Below are 22,533 nucleotides of genomic sequence, written 5' to 3'. Positions count from 1 at the left end.
TAAAAAGTCATTGTGCCCCCAGGTGAGCATTGTGTTAAGCTGGAGGTGCCCCACATGGCTCTTGATATTGAGTCTTTATGCCATGGGTATGTGTGATTGGTGCCCATGGAACATGCCCTGAGATGTTGGTGTCTGGTCCAATATCGGTGAATAGAGATAATTAATGAAATTGTCAATGGATTGCCCCAGATGCTACATTTTTCTGGAGTAATTTTTGCTGTTAGAGTGAATTAATTGTCAAAAGCTTGTAGAACCTGTTCAAATGTATATGTCTTTTCCGTTTGGACGACTAATGACATCATCACCTGTAGGTCCTGTTCAATACAGTTATGTATTTACTTGTACAATCTTTAGTTTCTGTTTGAAGCAATTCTGTATCTCCAGAACTGTTTTCCCTAAGAAATCTAAACATATGTTCCATTTGATCCATCTCTGCTGTCAGATTTTACAGGTAATATTATTTCTCTTGCCAACTATTTCTAGTGTATTATTTATTCTCACTGTAGAATGTTAAAGTGCCTACTTATTTCAGAACCCTCTCCCCAACCCCCTTTTCTGATGAAGGGTCTAGGTCCGAAACATCAGTTTTTGTGCTCCTAAGATGCTGCTTGGCCTGCAGTGTTCATCCAGCTTCACACTTTGTTATCTTGAATGCTGCAGTAGGGTTTGGGTTAACCCTAATCCTAACCTTATCACCGCTATAATATCTTTCCCATGAAAATATTTACTTCTGTAAGTAGCACCACTGTTTTATATCCCTTGTCTGAAAGTTTTAACACAGAGCAGTGTAGCAATGCTTTATTGTTTTCCTTCTTTCAAAGTTTTAAATCCTGTTACATTGTATAATATAAAAAAATGGTATTTCTTTGTGGGATTTTTGCCAATTATTTGCAGCCATTAACTGGTTTCCAGCCTTCTACAAACAAAATAGAAGTTTCCTGCCAATTTATGGGCAAAACTGACCATTTCCCCACTCTTCAGGGCCTAATACACAAACACAACTTCCCCCAACATATAACCTTGTGCCTGTGACCTTTTAAAAAAAACTTCTTTTTTGAAATGCAATATATGTGTGGATTTCCAACCCTCCAACAATGTCAAGGACCTTCCAATCATTTATTTCCGTTATACATCATTTTAATTTTTTAATTGCCCTTTTTGTTGGCTTAATTCTGTTTTACAATGTTCCCAGTGCTGAGACCTTGGTGTACTGTACTTCAGTGGGCCATAATTTCTCTGTTGAATCATACCTTGTGGTGCCTGCTCAATGTGACAACAATGCTCATTGAGAGCTGTATACTCCTATTTTCACTCCTCGTCTTCTCAGCCTGATGTTTTTTTTGTGCCGTCTATTTTCCCTTACCCAACAAGAGCTCTAACTTTACAATCAGGGATCTAATATGTTGACTTACTAGGTAAACCTATAACCAGGGATGCTGCAATTGATCCTGGCTTCCCAATGGAATCTGTGACTGTCAGATGTAACTGGTCTTTAAGTTCTTTCTATCCCTCATTGATTCCTCTATGCTCCTTACCAGGTTTGAAGTAACGACTAACATAGTGTTGTTTCTCCCATGTTTATCATTTCACAAGTTTCACTTGACTGTAAATTGGTCAAGGGCATGTAGCTAATGTCTGACTGGGTAGTTCTTGAAGCAGTAAATTCTTTAAAGCTGTAAACTCATTTGGTTGTTTGGAAATTTCTTCTCCTGGGTCGATTCAGTTTTTTCATTGCTCTACCTTGTGTTACAACCAAGGAAATAATGATACCCATCACTCATAGCCATGTCATACTCATGTATCTAAGGAAGCCTGTTTCCTCTAACTGGTTTAGAGGGGTCATTGGCTTACAGTGATCGAGCATCAACCACTACTGCATCCTAAAAAAGAAAAGATTCTTAGTTTATCGATTACATCAGTTTGGTAAGCATTGTTACGAAGAATATAAGAGGATCTGTGGACATAGGTTTGTATTCCATGAGATTCTAAAAGTGCAGGAATGCTCACTGAGAGTAGTTTACTAATTTTAAACCGTATCCCCATCCAACCCAGTATGATATCATCAAACTGGGTGAAGCTTAATGCAGTTTCCAATATTAACTCTTTCAGAAACAATGCCCTATACAAAGGTGACCAAGGCAGCCTGGTGGCTCAGTAATTAGCACTGTTGCCTCACAGCACCATGGACCCAGGTTCGATTCCAGCCTTGGGCGACTGTCTGTGTGGAGTTAGCACATTCTCTCTGTGTCTGCGTGGGCTTCCTCCGGGTGCTCCGGTTTCCACCCATAGTCCAAAGATGTGCACGTTTGGTATATTGGCTATGCTAAATTACGTAGGGTTCAGGGATGTGTAGATTAGGTGGTTTATAGGGGTATGAGCCTGTGTGGGATGCTCCAAGGGTTGGTGTAGACTTGTTTTGCCGAACGGCCAGTTTCCACACTGTAGGGATTCTTCTATGATTCTATGATTTGTCTTCTGGAAGGCACCCAGCGTCTTCGAGGAAGTGCCATGGGGTTGGGGCTGGATTATGTTTGCAGCAACAATGGTGATCCAGGGCAGTGTAATTCCAAAATGCTGCCAAAGCCCACAGTTCTTTCTCAAAATGCCACTCCCACTTGCTAGTGCTCTATGACTGATTGAAGAGGCTCTGCCACTGAAAAAGAAAACCTTATCGCATTTGAGATTAATATAAATTAAAGGAGTATGTGCTGATTTTCACATTCTTTTATGCGCCCATCTATATATAGTATTCTACGTATGAATATGTCCAGTCAGCAAAACATAAATGGTTGGAAAATAACGTCGGGTCATGTACTTCTTTGATGTATAGCTCCCTCAGACTCACCACACAAAATAAAAAATGGGCAGGTAATCTCAGCCCTTCCCTTTATTTAAACCTTGCAGCATCAACCTGATGCCTAATCTACAATCAGGAAGCATTCAACTTTAGTTAAACACTTTTCTGAATGTAATTACAGGTAAGCATTTGCAAAGCAGAAAACCAAAGAACCAATGATGCTGGAAATCAAAATGGAAGATCCAGTTCTCAAGAAGAGTCACTGGACCTGAAACACTAACTCTGCTGTCTCTGCACAGAAGCTGCCAAACCTGCTGAGTTTACCCAGCAATTCTTGATTTTATTTCCAATTGCAAAGCAAGGTCTCTGACATTCTGACAGATCTAAAGTTTGACCTTGGTACTGCGTAATGCTTCAATTTATTGTCTCGATCAGCTGGGTTTTGACATTCTCTTGACAAATTTTTTTTAAACTGAGATGTAATATAGAAAAGCAGCGACAAAGATCCTGTATCTATTTGTTCCTCCCTACAGTTAGTTCTCCAGCTACTTCTTATTGCAATGCTAATGTTAACAGCCATGGAAAAATTAGGATTCATGGCTTTCCTGCTGATAACTTGCGGAAGGTGTGCATGTAGAAAAACATGCAGCAGTGATATTTGAGACAACCAATGAAAGAACATTGAAGGACATTGGATGGGCTTTGATGCTAACAAATTTTGCAAAGTGAAGGCAAAGTCTCACGTGTTGTATGGTATTTATAACTATTTCCATGTTTACTAGGTATTACAACAGTTCTAACTATGACAACACTCAGTACAATTTCCCGGAAATCGCTGCCAAAGGTGTCCTACATCACTGCCATGGATCTCTTTGTATCTGTTTGTTTCCTTTTTGTCTTCGCTGCTCTCATGGAGTATGGGACCCTGCATTATTTTGTCAGCAACAGAAATAACAGCAAAAAAAAGAAGCAGAAATCCAAACCAGCTGTAAGTTTTTTTTTAAAAAAAGTCTTATTTGACTGAAGATCAGTAATAACTTTGTTTTAGGAAAGCAAGTTGAATTTTAGAATACTGTACTTTACTTTGAAATGACATACAAAGATCCGGCATGATTATACAAAATCCATTTGTCTCATATCTTGGAGCTTCCAAACCAGCCATTAAACATCTGCTTTTCTGGATTGATGTTAAAAATCCCGAAACATTATTCAAAGAAAAGTTGAAATTTCTGGTCCCTGGATAACATCCATTCCTCATATAACACCAATGAAGTTGATTATCTGGTCATTTAATCTCAGACCTTGCAGAGAGTAAATTTGGCTGCTCTCTTTATTGCATTGTAACAGATTATGTTTCATAAGTATTTAATTGCTTGGAGTGCATTGATAAATGTAAATTCTTTCTTTCTCAATGAATTAGAGTGTGTTGATGTCTGTTGAAGTAGCAGCCATCATAGCAGACATTTCAGATGCTAGTCATCATACAGTAATTTCAAGGCTTTGATACCCATTTAGGAAACATTGTCAGTGAAAAAATAACATTGTAATATGATTACAATGTCTGTTTTCATTATTGAAAGAATTATGTGATTAAAATGGTTGAGTTGGTTGCTGGCCATACAGCATGAACAATACTGTGTACTGCACATTCATAACATAGATTTTGTGACCATTATTGTAGCAAGATGTGTACTGATATGCCATTTGGTGAGTTTTGTTGCATGCTGTTGTTAAATTAAGAAGAAAATTAGGAACACAAAGAGTGGACATGAATAGTATTGGAAATTAAAATCAGTTTTGGTGCATCTGATGCAGTCTACACATATTTTAGTGAGAGTTTGAAAGAATTCACATGGTGGAATGGTTAAAAATGTAAAAGTCCATAAGATCCTAGGGAAAGTGGCAACACAGATGTGAAATTGGCTCAGTAGTAGGACACAAGAGGTAATGACTAATGAACGTTTTTGTGACTGGAAAATTGATTCTGGTGAGATTTTGCTGGACACAGTCCTACGATCCCTGCCTTTCATGGTTTTTAACAATCATATAGGTTTCAATGTAGGATTAATTAAGAAGTTGAAAAATCCTCAATAAACTGGCGTATGCTTATTAGTAAGCAAGAAAACATTAAAGAAAGATGGTGATGTCTGTGCATATTGTCTCAAGTCTTCCAATTTGAGGAGATACCTCTGACACTCCTTAGACTGTTGATGCACTTTGGTATCCAGAGTAAGTGCCCGTGTGAACTTATGCAGGAAGTTTAGAATTCTGATTTCCTGTTTTATCCTGCCCAGACTGCTCTGTGATTCCAATGCCTGTGAGATCAGACAAAATTGTGAGATCATGATTATATAAAGCATGTTTTGTTTTTCATGAATAATCAGCGAGTAAAGTCAAATGGCTGTCAGTTCTTCTGACTTATTCACCTGAAGTCCTTATCGTTTTAGGGTATGGAGTAGTTGGAGCACTAATTAGATAGAAGAAAGTGAATAATGAACCAGGCATTACAAGCATAACCAACTTGAATCATGTCAGTCACTTGAGAGCTCAGGAAGTCCTGCTTACGAATTCCACGTGAGCATAGTCATAATGATCTGAACAAACCTCCCCACCTCTGCCTCCCTTGGCATGGAAAAATTGTCATGTACAGGGAAAATCAAAAGTGAAAATGTGCACAAAGGCACGGCAAGATACTACAAAATCATAAGATGTAGGAGCTAAAGTAATAATTTCAGCCTATTGAGTTTATTTCGCCATTTGAGGGGATCATGGAATATCGGATTCTCCTAAACTCCACCTTTCCCACCTCTCGATTCTGTTACTGATTAAAAATCTATCTGTCTCAGCCTTAAATGGGAAAGATTTAAAGAGCGGCCAGTAAACAGCTTATTTTTTGATTATGAATTTGTCCCTGAGTGACCTATATGGTAAATGGAAAAATCCTGGGGAAAATTGATGCACAGAGAGATCTGGGTGTTCAGGTCCCTTGTATCCTTTAGGTGGTGACGCAGGTCGATTGAGTGGTCAAGAAAGCATACAGCATGCTTTCATTCATCGGATGAAGTATTGAGTACAAGAGTTGGCAGGTCATGTTGCAGTTGTACAGGACTTTGGTTTGACCACATTTGGAATACTGCATACAGTTCTGGTCCCCACATTACAGAAAGGATGTGGATGCTTTGGAGAGGGTGCAGAGGAGGTTCACCAGGATGTTGCCTGGTATGGAGTGCACTAGCTGTGAAGAGAGGTTGAGTAGATTATTTACATGAAAAAGACGGAGATTGAGGGGGGCCTGATTGAGGTCTACAAAATCAATAGAGGTATAGACAAGGTGGATAGCAAGAAGCTTTTTCCCAGAGTGGGGGACTCAATTACTAAGGGTCATGATTTCAAGGTGAGAGGGGAACAGTTTAAGGGAGATTAGATTAGATTAGATTCCCTACAGTGTGGAAACAGGCCCTTTGGCCAACAAGCCCACACCGCCCCTTGAACCGTCTCACCCAGACCCATCCCACTATAATCCACACACCTCTGAACACTACGGGCAATTTAGCATGGCGGATCCACCTAGCCTGCACATCCTTGGACTGTAGGAGGAAACCAGAGCACCCGGAGGAAACCCACGCAGACACGAGGAGAATATGCAAACTCCGCACAGACAGTTACCCGAGGAATCGAACCCAGGCCCCTGACACTGTGAGGCTGCAGTGCTAACCAGTGAGCCACCATGCCACTCAAATGTGCGTGGAAAGTTCTTTACGCAGATGGTGGTGGGCGCCTGGAACGCGTTGCCTGCAGAGGTAGTAGAGCCGGGCACGATGGCATCATTTAAGACAGATACGTGAATGGGCAGGGAGCAGAGGATACAGATCCATGGAAAATAGGTGACAAGTTTAGATAGAGGATCTGGATCAGTGCAGACTTGGAGGGCCGAAGGGCCTGTTCATGTGCTGTAAGTTTCTTTGTTCTTTGTTCTTTGCTTGTCTAGGGATTATAAAAGGAAACTTGCCAGGGACATCAAAATCAAGAAGAGGAATTTTATAGTTACGTAAGAGGATGTTCAGGACCAATGTTAACTCAGTAAAGGCTGAAAGTTGAGTGTTGTCAGTGACCAGGGGGAAATGGCAGACATGTTGAATAACTACTTTGCCTCCGTATTTACAGTAGAAAAGGAAGGTAGATTGCTGGTAGTCCCAGGGAAATTAGTGGATTGGGAACAGGGATTGATTAAAATTAATATAAATAATACATCAATAATGAGGAAGTAAATGGAACTAACGAGTGACATATCCTCAGTACCTGATGGTTTTCAGTTGAGGAAATAGGGGATCAAATTGTAGACACCCTCACTATAATCTTTCAGAATTCCCTCAATATAGGAGTCCGCCTTCTGGATTGGAAAATTGCACACTGTCACTCTGCTTTTTAAAAAGGGTGAAAGAGGAAAACAAAGGAATTACAGACCAGTCAGCCTAACATCTGTGGTGCGGAAATTGTTGATATCAGTAATCAAACTGGAGCAACTGAGCACCTCAAGTTAACTAGGGAGAACCAGCATTGATTTGTGACAGATAGGTCACACCTGACAAATCTCATTGCCCTGTTCACTACTTCAGTCACCTCTTCAATGTCTGTTCATGTTATTTATATAGATTTGCAGTGGTATTTGATGACATCTCATATAAAAGACTAAGTAATGTAAAAGCCTACAGAATTGACAACAAGTTGCTGACATGGTTGAGTGGCAGGTGACAGGGAGTTAAGATCATGGCTAAGTGCTCAAATTGACAGGATGTGACCATTGGTATGCCACATGGGTCTGTGTTAGGGCCTCAATTATTCACATTATTAATTAACATAAGAACATAGAACAGTACAGCACAGTACAGGCCCTTCGGCCCATGATGTTGTGCCGACCTATTATCCTGCTAAGATCAAACTACCCTGCATACTCTACATTTTACTATCCTCCATGTGCCTAACCAAGACTCGCTTAAAAGTCTCTAAGGTATCTGACTCCACTACCACTGCGGCAGTGCATTCCACATGCCCACCACACTCTGTGTGAAGAACCTACCTCTGACATCTCCCCTATACCTTCCTCCAGTCAATTTAAAATAATGTCCCTTCGTAATAGTCGTTTCCGATAATGGCATAGAAAGTCATATATCCAATTAGGCAGCATCATAGACAATGTAGATAGTAGCATAAAATTACAAAGGCATGTCGATAGACTAGTTGAATGGGCAAAACTGTGGCATGTGAAGTTCCATGTAATTAAGTGTATGGTTGTCCATTTTGGACCAAAGAAAGCCAAATCAGAGTATTTTCTAGATTGTATGAAATTAAATACAGTTGAGGTCTAAAGAAACTTCAGGTGTACAGATCTTTAAAATTTCAAGAACAGGTGCAGAAAATAAGCAGGAAAGCTAATGGAACGCTGGCCTTTATATCTAAAGGATTGGAGTACAAGAATACAGAAATGATATTGCAGCTGTACAAAACCCTGGTTAGACCCCACTTGGATGCTGTGAGCAGATCTGGTCAGCATACCTTAGGAAGGATACATTGACCTTGGAGAGATTATGGCATTAACTTTACAAGAATAATACTTGGATTGCAGAGGTTAAGTTATGTGGGGACATTATACAAATTAGGCTTGTTTTCTGTAGAGTTTAGAAGGTTAAGTGGTGATTTGATCAAAGTCTTCAAGCTAATAACAAGACAGATTCAGTAAAGATATACTATTTCCACTGGTTGGGGTATTCTAGAAATAGAGAACAAAGTCTGAGGAAGAGAGCCAAAACGTTCAGGAGAGGAGGTGGTAGATGTTTGGAACTCTATTGCAAAGCAGTAGCAGATACTGGATTGGTTGTTAATTTGAAAGCTGATGTTGATAATATTTTTTAAGCAAAGGTAATAAGGGATATGGGCTAAACACAGATATATGGAGTTATGCCACATATCAGCCATGATTGCATTGAATGGTGGAATAGGCTCAAGGGACAGAATGACATACTCTTGTTGCTATGTTCATATAACTTCTACACATCTACCCTGTCAAGCTCACAAAGAATCTTACATTTCAATAAGGTTGTCCTTCATTCTTCCAAACTACTGAACCTCTCCCCATCAGAAAGTTCCTCTGAAACTGGGATCAACCTGATGAACCTTCTCTGGAGTGCCTGCAATGCCAGTATAACCTTTCTTTGATAAGGGAACCTACTTGTTATATCCTCAATTAATTTATCTAAATTTATGGTCAGAGATAATGGGAACTGCAGATGCTGGAGAATCCAAGATAACAAAGTGTGAAGCTGGATGAACACAGCAGGCCAAGCAGCGTCTAGGCCAGAAACGTCAGCTTTTGTGCTCCTGAGATGCTGCTTGGCCTGCTGTGTTCATCCAGCTTCACACTTTGTTATTTAACTAAATTTGTCAGGTTTAATTTCTCTTCCATGAAGCCATGGTTCTGTTTTTATTTTATTCAATGCCCCAACTTACTGTGTCAAGTATTGTTCAGGCTTTCTTAGCTATCTGTTATTTTGCTCTGCCTCAGCCACAGATTTGTAACTATATTCTTACAGATTCTTCTACTTCTGCCGTCCTCCGAATATTTCTATTTAAAAGATTGGCATATATAAAATTGCATAATTAAGAAAATTGTAAGCAAGTTTTAACTGCTAAACTCCGTGACATGACAGATCAGAAAGCATCTAGCTTTTTCATGAATCTCCCAAAACAGTACTGATTTCAACTAAATGGTATTGGAAGATCTTTTAGATCCAAGTTTTAACAGAACATAAAAACCTGGATAAAATTATCTAATTGATTGCATTTTAAATCAAATTTTTAAAATGCTGATGTTATTTTCTCAATTACTTTTAGAAATATATTTATGTCTGAGAAATTACTGCTTTATAGAATTGCTTCAAGCTGCAGTATACTCTAGCTATTGAGTTGTTATCTTAAATCATAGTTGTTTGAGGATTACTGATCACATGACAGATATTTTCACCCAGAAAATGGGAGAAAAATGAACCAAAACAGCCAGAAATGTTGATTCACTGACTGATCACACAATTGCTTTCCCATCTGTGCTGTGACAGCATAAAGGGAACAGAAATTGTATCATAGATTAGTTTACCAGTCATAGGTTAAATCTTTTCTTCAACCCATGAGCTGAAACAGTAGCTACTGTAATATTTTAAAGACTGTTTCATGATTTTTATTGCACTGGTATTTCTATACAAATAGCTAAAGGGCTAGAAGCTGCAGGACATAGAATTAAAATCATTCCCAAATGAATCACAAGAGTTCTTTTTATGTATAAACTGCAGTAGAGTGTGTAAAAGGAAGCGGATTCAGTTGCAAGTTTCAAAAAGATTGGACAAACGTTGTTGGTTCAGGCACTTGGTATGAAAAGGCCTCCAGTCCTGGATGATTCTGTGCATCACTGAAGTGTCAAGAATAACACTTGATGAGCTGCAAATTGTAAGCATTAGCCACTCAAAGATCCACGTGTCCCCTTCTTTTTGTGACTCTGAGATAGTCATTAATCTATGATATATTGTATCTTTGATATATTGATCTTGGCAGAATTCAAATTCTGACTGAAAACTGATTATATAATGTGATTTTCCACTGTATTTTCAGAAATCACCTGTTATTAAAGTCCGTCCAGGATCAACATTAATTCAGGTGAACAACATTGCACACCTACAAGAACGGGATGACTATGGCTATGAATGTTTGGATGGGAAAGACTGTAAGAGCTTCTTCTGCTGTTTCGAGGAGTGTCGTACAGGCGCATGGAGGCAGGGTCAAATACATATCCGTATAACCAAAATTGATTCCTACTCTAGAATATTCTTCCCTACAGCATTCGGTCTGTTCAATCTGGTTTATTGGATCGCGTACCTTTACCTATAAAAACTACAATTCAGTGACATAAGAGGAGGATGAATAAATCTGCAGTGGTAGAATTTTAGCCTATACAACATTTGATTGTGTTGAAATCATCTTTGAATCAGTTGACTTACTGCCAAATGTGCAGCTTATCTTGAATTCTTGTGCCATATACACGAGTCATGCACATTTTCAAATAATGATATTTTTCAAGATGTAAATTTGATAAAATACATACATTTATATTCATTTTAACACTTGCATTTTTGTCATACAACAGACAGCTGACGGGATATGTGACCCACATTGCATCTTGGACAGTACACGCAAGTTATCTAGGATAAATCTGGACAATCCCTATCATTCATTTCAAGAAGAACAATTTAGTTCTAAAGTCTAAATGGAATTAAAGCTAATCTAAATTGAATGTGAAATGTCACATGCTTAACTATGAGCTGCAAACAAGCCCATTTTCTGCTCAATTCCTGTACTCTAATTTATGAAACATGGTGGTATTTTGACTAAAACTATAAACACAGCTAACCTTTAGCACATTTTCAAACAGGAATTTTTACAATAGTACATCACTAAATGATGTGATTTCTAAGAAGGTATTCATTTAGGCTATGTAAAATTCACCATAAAACTGATCAATACATGTGTTTCTGACAATTTCATGAGTTGCTGACCATGTTTGCATTTCATAAAGACTAAGTGCACTTAACATCAATGTGATCTTGGTCAGCAAGTTATGATATGAAGAAAAGGCATCAACCATCTTGGGGTGCCATTATTACTGATAGAGATGCAGATCCTCTTGGCCCCAAATTGATTCTTTGCCCAGGATGTCAGTTGCCTGAATTTTATTGGGGATGACTTCGCATTTGACTTGTATTGCACAACTCGTATCAATTTTTAAAAAGTTTTAGCTTTGCATCAGTGCAAACTGTGCATTCTAACTGTCTAATAAATACATCAGGTTTTTTTTATCATAACTTCTGTGGCTTTGGTCTAGCATCCTGGCAAGTCCGTATATTTAAATTACCCATGAGTTACTGTTCTACATGTTTGGCAACCACCCAAGGTTCAAAACCCACAGGTATGCTTTATGGTGAGTAATACAAAGCCTAAAATGCAAATGAAAATGAAGATTTAGCATTAATTTTGAAACTAACGATAATGAACTATATCTATAGAACATTGTACAGCTTCTCCAAATACTAACATAATCTCAAGGGAAAAATAATATCCAAAAATACATTGTACGATGGATATTGCATTTTTATAATGAAGAGAAACCCCAGCATTATATTCATTTCTGATATGTAAATAATGGAAAATGGGCAACAATAGATTTGTTTTATTGGTGTATTCAATAGGCACGTTTATGTGGATGTAAGCAGATCTTTTGTACGATTCAACAAAATGCCCACATTAAATAACGTTCCTTTTATATAATCCCATTTAGTATTTAAACTGAGTACCCAAATCCAATAAACTGAAATACTGACATTTCTTAATAATTCGATAATATAGACATTTCAGTGAATCTGCTGCATTTTGACATATGGACATGATATAGCGACTGTCATTTGAATTTTATACAACAAATATTATATTTTACTATTCAATTTTTGTCAGCATATCTTCAGTTCATTTCAGCTTTCATTTTTCTTGCCTGAGCATCAATAACATTAGAAATTGATTTAAAATAAGTCTTATTCTTGAGAGCATGTAACAAAAAAGGCATCAGTTTAAAAAAAATGGTGCCTGCACAATTTTAATTCACAGTGTTCCAAACCAACCTAGAGCTAAACTTAATGTAAAATAGAATATTTCATAATATACGTTCTGCTTCAATTTATCCAGTATTATAAACACTATATTCAAACATCTCGAATAAAAAGCTTGAAACAGAATCATAACTGGAAAGACAGATTTATCCCTCCTCTAGCTTTGTCGCTACCACCTGCCTGCTTTGACTACCCTTTCACCTTAAGCTATTCTATCAGCATAATTACTGTTTAAGAGATTCTCTCTGCTCCAACTGAAGTAGAAATTTCGGTGTCTAAAAAAGTACCAATTAATGTTGTGGCAGAGAACATTTGGCTCTGCAGTGCTATTTTGAACGTGTCAGCGCATGTGTCATCTCACCCATAACGCATTGATTGCTTTAGGCTTGTTGCCAGCTGCCCAATCCCTTTGTAGTCTAGATACCCAGCACATGCACCATTTGCAAAAAGGAAGTTTCAGCAGAAAGGTGTCAATTGAATTTTCGATTTGTTTGGGACATCATGTGCATATTTGAGCTTTGGATTATGGGGATTATTGTGCGAGTGAGTAAGTTAATGACTGCTGTTTCGCTGGTGATCCTGCTGGATTGTCTGGCAGGTTACATGTCCTCGGCGGGCAAGCCGGAAAAAGATGTTCATGGAAACTGACAAACATGGAAAGCTCTGTCTGAGCAGTTCCACTGAAGAGCTGCGACCATGGCCTGGCGGGAGACTCTGGTCACTACAGGACATATGACTCTCAACTTGTTGGAAATCACACTTCACTTGTCTCACAGCTCGCTCATCTTCAGCTGCACTTGCTTCCTGCTGGCCTTCCCTCGAATCTCAGGTGCAGCTTACTCCGCTCCACTTTGCAACTCTGACAAGAAAGATGAAAGACAAGAGCGGAAACAACACCACTCACCCCACCTCACCCACCACCCCAGGAGCAGTACCATCAGCAGCAGCTGCCATTTCAGCCACGGAACCCTCCGAAGGCCAGAGGGAGGGTGAATATGGGATCCAGTGGGATGAAGCTGAAAGGTAGGACATCATTTGTGAAAAGTGACAATGAGAGGTAGGTGCAAGAGGATATAGGCTGAGGCTAAATGTTACTGAAAGCCTTGCGCAGCTTGGGGGGTGGGGGTAGTGAGGTGGTGAGATGTGTCAGGAGAGAAGAGTGACAGCAGTTGCAAGGTAGGTTGGTCTTGGGGATTTTGTGCTGGACAAAGCTAGAGAAACCAGCGTGTAAGCTTTGGTGGCTGAAAGTGTTGTGGCACTGCCCTGTCCTACCACCCTGAATTTCTAGATCATCAAGATGAACTGTCTCCGGGTTGGACGCACCATACTCTTGTTGCTGACTTTCTCATCCATTTCTCTCTGTGCTGTTTTGAAGAGTAGTCCACTGCTCCCCATCTTGGAGAAGACTCGCCTCGCCCTATTCAGTCCTCAGATCCAGCACAAAGACCTCCCAGGAGGAACCTGCCTGGAACACCTCCCCATTCCTGTGGATGGAACAGCTCTCTGAGTGCTTGTAACAATTAGTGTGGCATCTTTCATCAGAAATCCTTTCTTTGGAACTGTCATCTTGCCCATTTTCCCTGATTGCAGAACAGAGGAAAAGCCATTTGTAAATCAGGTCCCTGACTCGCAAATAACCCAACCAGTCTGACAGGGTGTAAATCCACAAAAATTCCCCTAAAGTGTGCTCATGACCTTAAGGCAAGAGTCAGTTATGGAGGATCACCTGGCAGAGGAGAGAAACTTGAATGTGACTGTTGCCAACTGAGGCTCCCTGAGGTGAGATTCAATATTATTTTATTAATTGATTGTCAGACTTGTTGGAGCTGCCTGATAGTCAGCCCTGCTGCACACATTATGTTGTCACCTACACCTGATCAGTATTCTTCTAGGCCTGAAACGTCAGCCTTCCTAGTCCTCTGATGCTGCTTGCCCTGCTGTGTTCATCCGGCTCTACATCTTGTTATCTCAGTATTATCTGGGGTTATCTTTTTGTTTTGGCAGGTATGATTTCATGCAGCATTTCAATTATTTACTTGTAAGTTTCCATCTTCTGATTTATCGTTGCAGATCGATACATTGTTCTATAATTGTAGGCACTCTTCTGAATGTTTCTATAGATAATAATCACCTATTACAATCAGGGCCTCTGAGATCAGAATCCTTAGGCTCTACAACAAGACAAGAATTAAACTGGATCTCCAGGCATACAATACTCACTTCCTGAACTTCAGGCCATCAAACCCTGCAGCCCTGGTAGCCTCCATTTTTCATTAAAATTGTATCATTAACCCTTACTCAACCTTGATTCTGCAGGTACAGGGATTTAAACATCTGCTCAATTTATTTAATCCAGCTGCAAGACTGGAGAACTGAATTTCCAGGCCAAGATTTCCACACAGAGTTTAATATTAGGCGTTGAGGGCAGATGAGAATCCTCAGAAATGTTAATATCACACAGTTAACATTCAAACAGCATTACAACACAATTTTAAAGCTGTGATAAAATTATTTCTTCGAAATGTAATGGGCTTATTACAATATGCAATGACCTTTAAGACAGCTGCATTGTTTAAATCTCCAAATTTCTGAATTTAGCCTCTGTTTCTTAGCCTGGATTGAACACTTATAAAGAGATGACAAAATATGTGTAAACCTACTACATTGCCCAGTACATCTAAGCATTGAATCTTGCAATGAACTGCTAAAGCAGGAACTTGTATTTAAATTTGAATTAAATCAAAATTTAGAGGCAGGTTGGGAATTTAGTGCAGTTCATAGTGGTCAGAATCGGTTCTTTTACAGGAAATAACTTTATTAAATAACAAAAGTAGCAAACTACCTTTCCTTTCAGCGTGCCAGTTATCTGATCTTGTTTCTCAGGCTTTTTCACAACTAATTAACTGCAGATAGTGAAGTTTTGAACTGCTCAGCCAAGTGAACTCCAGTGCACCATATGTGCCTCAGTAATGTCAGTAGTTTTAGTACGAGGTGTGCCATTTAATCTCCAATTCATGGCCATTCCTTTCACACCTGGCATGGCCTGCAATAGGGTTATTATTAAGTTGTCTTGTTGTGGTCATTACCATAAGTATTATAAGGCCATGCCAGAAGTTTTCAGTGTAGGGAGTTTATGGCATCCATCATTATCAAACACTGCATGCACCATTGTTTGCAACTATGCTCCTCCAGGTAATGCCCTCCCTTAAACATTGTTGATGGTGCACATAGCAAATTGTGCGTCAGTAAAGAAGGGAGTGACTATCGAAGGTCAGTGGATTGCTTTGACTTGTCAAGTCTTGCAGCTCATAAGTATTAATAGAGCTGAACTCATCTGAACAAGTGGAGACAACCCCATCGCACTGCCTTTTACCTTGTAGATGGCAGATAGGCTTTGTAGAGTCAGCAAGTGAATTTCTGCCACAGAACTCCCATTCTGTTGTGGCCATTGTATTTGAATGGCAGTCCATTTCAATGTCTGGTCAATGGTAACCTCCAGGGTGTTGGTGGTGAGGGATTCAGTAATAGTCATGCCATTAATGTCAGAGGGAGCTGATTACATTCTTTCCTTGTTGGAGAAGATAATTCTAAAGTATTGTGTACGGCAAAAGTTAATTGCACTTATCAACCCAGGTGTTGCTGCATATGGGCTCAGACAGTATCTAAGGAGGTGCAAATGGACATGAACATTGCACAATCATCAGCGAATATCCCACTTCTGACCTTATGAAAGAACCAAGGTCATTGATGATGCAACTGAAGATGTTTGAGCCTCAGATACCAACTTGAGAAACAGTGCATTCTGCCTATAATTCAGCAAGAAGGTGCTCACAGACCTCTGTCAACTCATATAACGAGATCTGTAGCTTCATAGGATCATTCTGTCTGTCGGTAACTGAATTTGATTTAGGCGTCAGTTTCTCACAATTGGATCTTACCAGCTAGATCAGAGTGACATAACTAACATTTCCCTGTTTTCCAACACAGTGCTGCAACAGAGAAGCACAGAGTACCAGGACGGAATTCTGGATGGATGATGACCCATTTGCTTTCAGGATTTTGTGTTTTCTTTCGTGAAATGTTATTTTGTGCAATTAAGATCAAACTAGCTGCCCCATATTTGTGAAGAGGGTTGATTAGTTTTCTGATCGTGACATAAATAGTTTATAAATAAATGTCGGTGTAACTTGGTGTTACCATGCGACATACAGCTAAGATGCAAAAAGCTGATTACAGTGGGGGTGGTCAGTTTAGCTTTTCTGCTTGGCAGTTCAGAACATTGGGAATTTATGTAAAACAAAAATTGGCAAGGTTCTCTGAATAAAGCCGTTTTCAGTTTGGCAGATTTAGGACAGATCTTGGTCCTGAAACATGGCTCTCAGAATAGAGTCAAAACTGTTCTGCTGTAAATGCTATACAGTCAGAAAGGACAAAACACTGACTACAGGAAGGGTGAGTGATTATGAACTGAGCAAGACCCATTAAAGTACTCTTGTGTTGTCGGATGTTGAAAAGTGAGTCTCTGGAGATTCTGTACCATGGGAACTTCTGGGATTTGAGAGAAAATGGTTTGTAGACATGCAATTTGTCAGTGTTAGCCACGTGTGACAAGATGGAATATAACCTGTGGTGGATGCAGTTCAAGGACAGAAATGTTTGGATGGGAAGTGAGAAATTAAAAACAATGCAGCCAGAGTTGGAAAGATTGAGAGATTCCATGTGGTCTGACAGGCGTGCAGGAAGTAAGAATGCTTCTGAGGCACATCATTGTTACATCTTTTTATTTGAAATAAATAAAATATTTAAAATAATATGTGACCTGTTAATATTGGAATTATGTTGGTTTTCAGTTTTAATTAGTTACGTATGTCTGAGCAGCAGAGCTAATCATCCAGCGAATGAGAGTGTCTCCCCTGCAGTTACATTATGGGGTCAAAGGTCCAGGCACCATATTTAAAGAGCATTCGGCCAGACATTCAGCCCTGAAAGTCAAGAATGTCAGTGCAGCTGGAGGCATTGACACTTTTTTTCACCTCTGTGTATAATCTACTGCTGCATCACCATCCAGATCACAGGGCTGTTTCTCCTCCAGCCCATCCAGGAAAGGTAGAAGGTCCTGTTTCCCAGGGATCACTGAGGACTCAACAAGGAGGGCCTCTGTGGAGATCTCAGCACAGGTTAGCAGCAATGAGGCTGATTCTATAACCTGGTGGCTGTGCAGAAAGAAGATGAATGTGTGTTCTGCAAGGTTGAGTGGCAATTTGTAATCTCTGTAACGTGGCACTCAAGGGCATCAGTGCGACCACCAGAACATAAGTGTAAAGGTGTGAGTGTAGAGGCCTGTCAGGGTTGGTTTGTGAGCTTCACAGTAGGTGGAACATGTGGGTTGAATAATGTGGGAGCTGTTTCATGTTGTGAATATTGTACTAGTTGCAGGACAGTGTGAGTGTCTGGGGAGAGCACATGCTTAAATGGTTATGCACCCATTGGGAAAACAATTTACCAAGCTGTCTGAAAAGCAAAAGTAGCTCAGATGCCTAATCACTGTGTATGTGCATCTGTAAACTGATGATTATTTTAAATTTATTGATTTTTTTTAAAAAAACTTTAATTGTGCTGTTAGTCACTGCAATTGTTGTATGCGTTCAAATGCTGGCATCTTATTCCTGATCAGTTCTGGACGATATGGCCAATGGATGGAACATATAAAACAATATTTCACAACGTCAGTAGTCAGGTGATTATTGTGATGTGTCTGAGAATGGCGGGTCAATCTAAGAATGTTTACCTGGTTGTAATTACTTGGAGGCTGAGCACCAGCAGCCAAGTCATTCCATGTCTTACTGGTGCCCACATGTCCAAGGTCTTTGCATTGCATGTTTGGGGGATATGCTGGTGAGACGCATGTGACTTGCTACTGAATTACAAGGGCATGTGACATCCAGTGTAGCATGTATATGGGAGCAGAGATAATGGGAGCTGCAGATGCTGGAGAATCCAAGATAACAGTGTGGAGCTGTTTGAACACAGCAGGCCAAGCAGCACCTCAGGAGCACAAAAGCTGATGTTTCGGGCCTAGACCCTTCATCAGAGAGGGTCTAGGCCTGAAAAGTCAGCTTTTGTGCTCCTGAGATGCTGCTTGGCCTGCTGTGTTCATCCAGCTTCACACATTGTTATCTAGCATGTATATGGGCTGGTTTGTGATGGGCCCCTCAACAGTTTTCCTTCCAGACGCCAAAGGCTGCATGAATTTGCCATATTAAATGGGTCAAGTCCCAATCCTGCTGGTAAAAACATCGCAATATTGTTTGATCAGCAGCATAAGTGTGACATGAATTACTTTAAATCAGTCCACACTGACAATTACAGGATCAGTCACGGTGAGTGAGAATACCAAATTCAGTGCGACCACCAGAACATAAGTACAATGCAATAAAAAAAAGATGTACAGACCCATGATGATACCAAGGGCTCCTTGCAAATTGAGCACAATAGTACATTACAACTTAGAGCTGTTGTAGTGCCTCTCTTAGTCTTGACTCTGGTGGTAATGATTTGTCTTGGATCTGTGTTGCAGATTGCACCACTGTCTTGCCACCTTTTGTTGCTTCTATAACACTCACTCCCTCATACAGCATTGGCTTCCCCCACTCTTCATTCGGGGAGCCAGATTTCTCTCTCTCTCTCTGAAAATTTCTATCCCCTTTTCAGAGCAAGTTTGCGCAGGGCATAACATACCACAACAATTTAGGACACTCATTCTAGTGAGTAATGTGGCATTCTGCATGTGTGGTCCAAGCAATATTCAGCAGTCCAATAGTCTGCTCTATTGTTGCTTCTGATGGTCACCACTATATCACTCCTCAGCTGTACTGGGTGCATTCCATTCTCGTGTCAGTAGCCAGGTCTTATGTGGGTAACCCTGTCTCCAAGGAGCCAACCATGCAGTTGATGAAGTGGAGCAAACACTTGTGGCAAATGTGAGAGTATAAGATTGGTGAGTGTGACATCTGGAACATTTGTTATCAGTACTCTCACTGTAAAAGCTGCACCTTCAGAGAGTGAAATCCCTTTGTCTCAGTGAATACTGCTTGCTATTCACAAGGATCTCTTAGGTACAGTGGAACCAGAGAAAATTACAGTACAGAACAAGGTCAATCAGACCCGTATGTCTGTATTTGTCATTGCTGAATAAACTAGCTACACTCTCAACACACTTTCCAGCACACTGTCTGTAGCCTTGCAGGTTACAACACTTCATGTGCACGTTGGGTTCCTTTTAAATGTATTGAGGGTTTCTACCTCAGCCACTACATTAGGCAGTGAATTCCAGATATCCACCAGCCTTTGGATGAAAACATTTTCGCTTTAAGCATGATAAACAGGTCTTCTCCATCCACAGTTGCCAAGTTCCTCACTAGTTTGTGCAGCTCAATCAAGCCACCAATCAGTCACCTCTCTTTCAATGAAAACAATCCTAGCCTACTTCCTTTTTTTCTTCAACTTTAAAGCCTAGGCAACATTCTTATAGAAACACCAAGAATGATGGAAAATTCATCAGATCTGGCGGTTATGTGGAGAGAGAAGCAGAGTTAATGTTAAGTCTCTGGTATGACTTCCTCAGAATTGAAAGAATCTGTTTCCCAAAATCTTTCTTGCACCTTCGGCAGAGGCAAACAACAAACAAGAGGGCAGATGGTGTAGAGACCGAAGGCAAAAGACAAAGGAGTAGTTAACATTCTTTTCACTCTCTTCTGTACTCACTGAAGCAGCTGTGTCCTTCTGGTGACCAAAACTGAACACAAAACACCAGCTGTGGCCTATAACAGTGTCTTACATTGTTCCAACATTGCTTCCCTGCTTTGGAATGAAATACCTCGCCCATGAAGGAAAGCATTCTATTTGTCTTCTTTACCACCTCATTAATCCGTTCTGCCACCTTCAGGGACCCGGAGCACGCATTTCAAAGTCCCTCACTTCATCTACCCACTCATCGCCTCCCATTTATTGTGCATTACTTTGCTTTGGTTGACATCCCCAAATTCATAACCTCACACTTTGCCAGATTGAATTTCATTTGCCACTTTGCCCACTCAACCAAACTGCTGCTGTCACCCTTCAGTTGACAGCTGTCCTTTTCACTATCAACTATTTGGCCAATTTTCCTGTCATCTACAGATTTCTCAATCATGCTTCCCACAGTTAATTCTAAATCATTGATATATACTATAAACAGCAAGGGTCCTAATACTGAGTCCTGTAGAATGCCAATGGAAACTGCTACCAATTTGTAAAAGACCGTTGACCTTTACCCTTTATTTCCCGTCACTGAACCAATTTACATCCAACTGTTCTCATTCCCCTTTATACCAGGGGTTTTAATTTTTCTTAACAGTCTCCATATGGGACCTTAACAAATGCTTTCTTAAAATCTATGTTGGTAATAATCACTGTACTACCCTCATCAATCCTGCTTGTTACTTCCTCAAAAAATTTCCATTGAATTAGTAAGATACAGTATCACCTTAACAAAATTATGCTGACTATCCTAGATTAATCCATGCTTCTCCAAGCAACAGTTAATCTTATCTCTCAAATAATGAAATCAGTAATTTGCCTGCCACCACTCAATCTTAATCATGGCTGATTGCAGGTCAGTCAATACTTCCCCAAGAAAGCAGCCCTCTAACTCCAGCAAGTGCAGTACATCATCTGTTGCACACCACTGGATGTAGTCAGCATGAAGGCCATTGATTTTCTTGCAGATAACTTTACCAGAAAGGTGCACGTAACTCTGGGGGGAGTGCCTTTTAATGAGTGTATATCACATCTAAATGACACGTCCTGACTCTTGGCCTTGGGATGCTCAATCTGCTTGTCAAAATTCTGAAAATGCAGTATCGCAGTCTCAACCTGCTTTTGGCTGGGGTGGGAAAAAAAAACGCATGAGTCCTGATGCTGCTCCTGGTCTGGCCCCCTGCCCCCTGAGTGGACTGGACTCCAACCTTACTCTGAGCACAGTGGGGCTTTCCCCTGCCTCTTGTGCAAAACTTTGCCTCAAACATAACGGCCCTGCTCCCAACCCAAACGCATAGGAGCTTCAGGCCCTGGATGTTGGGCTCTACCTCTTTCACAGTTAAGCTCCCCCAGACACCAAGCTCTCGAGAACATAACCTGATTCTGCCGCTCATGATGTGTTCCATGTGTGCACTACTCCTCCTCACGAGCTAGGCAGCTTGGTACTGGATCCCAGAAACACACTTAATGGATTTATAAATCAGCACGTAAACAAGCAAGGTCACTCATAATTATGTTCCAAGGCAGTCAAGTGATTCTGCGTAACCGCAGGTCGAAACATTCTTAGCTGTCATTATTATAACAGTTGCACAATTCTAAAAAAACAGTTCAGATATTGTGGAAGAAATACAAAAGCCAACAAAGTTTTCCATTTAAATCTTGCCTTCATATTATTTAATAATCAATTGAAAGAAACATTTAAAGTCAACAGTCAATATATTGTCACCTGCAGAACATGTTTCCTGAACTGTAGAAGTTTTAATACATTTCTTTTATCCATTTTTAAAACATATTAAAGCAGTGGAAACAAGTTCCATGCATTTTATCCATATAAATCAATACCTTCTTTAATTATACTGCCTTAACTATCTTTAGCTACTGTCAATCATTAACACATTCAAGAGATGTTCAGCAACTTTGCATTGCAATTGATATTTTTTGTTTTTGCTCATTGTGATGTTTGCCTTGGACTATGTCTCATTGTATGGCCTCTCTGAAGGTGAGCTACAAATTTACTATTGCTGTCAGAGGGGATATTTTGTCTCGTAATTTAGCAATGTTTGACCATGTCTAAAACTGCATGTTTTACAAAAGTCTGGCCAATTATAATTGGAAAACATGTGGAAACATTCTTTTAAGTGAATTGTCATGAAATAACACTCTACATGATAATGTCTCCCCAAGCAATGTTCTGAAACAAAAGAACATCAAGTGAAGTGCTGAATCGATGAAGAAACA

At 39.9% G+C, this 22,533-nt stretch overlaps 1 protein-coding gene across 1 annotated transcript in view; it reads left to right on the top strand.

Annotated features, from left to right (window-relative positions):
* The window catches only part of gabrg1 (gamma-aminobutyric acid type A receptor subunit gamma1), a 158,186-nt gene extending 139,658 nt beyond the window's left edge, over positions 1-18,528 (top strand). Inside the window, exons 8-9 of the mRNA XM_048544870.2 lie at positions 3,580-3,785; positions 10,454-18,528. Of these exons, the coding sequence (XP_048400827.1) occupies positions 3,580-3,785; positions 10,454-10,729 (482 nt within the window). The 3' untranslated portion in view covers positions 10,730-18,528. The remainder of the gene's footprint in view (positions 1-3,579; positions 3,786-10,453) is intronic.
* The last annotated feature ends 4,005 nt before the right edge of the window (positions 18,529-22,533 follow it).

The sequence above is a fragment of the Stegostoma tigrinum genome, chromosome 1 (assembly GCF_030684315.1).
Source record: "Stegostoma tigrinum isolate sSteTig4 chromosome 1, sSteTig4.hap1, whole genome shotgun sequence".
In the NCBI taxonomy this organism is placed as follows: domain Eukaryota; kingdom Metazoa; phylum Chordata; class Chondrichthyes; order Orectolobiformes; family Stegostomatidae; genus Stegostoma; species Stegostoma tigrinum.
This window is presented reverse-complemented; position numbering and strand designations above follow the sequence as displayed.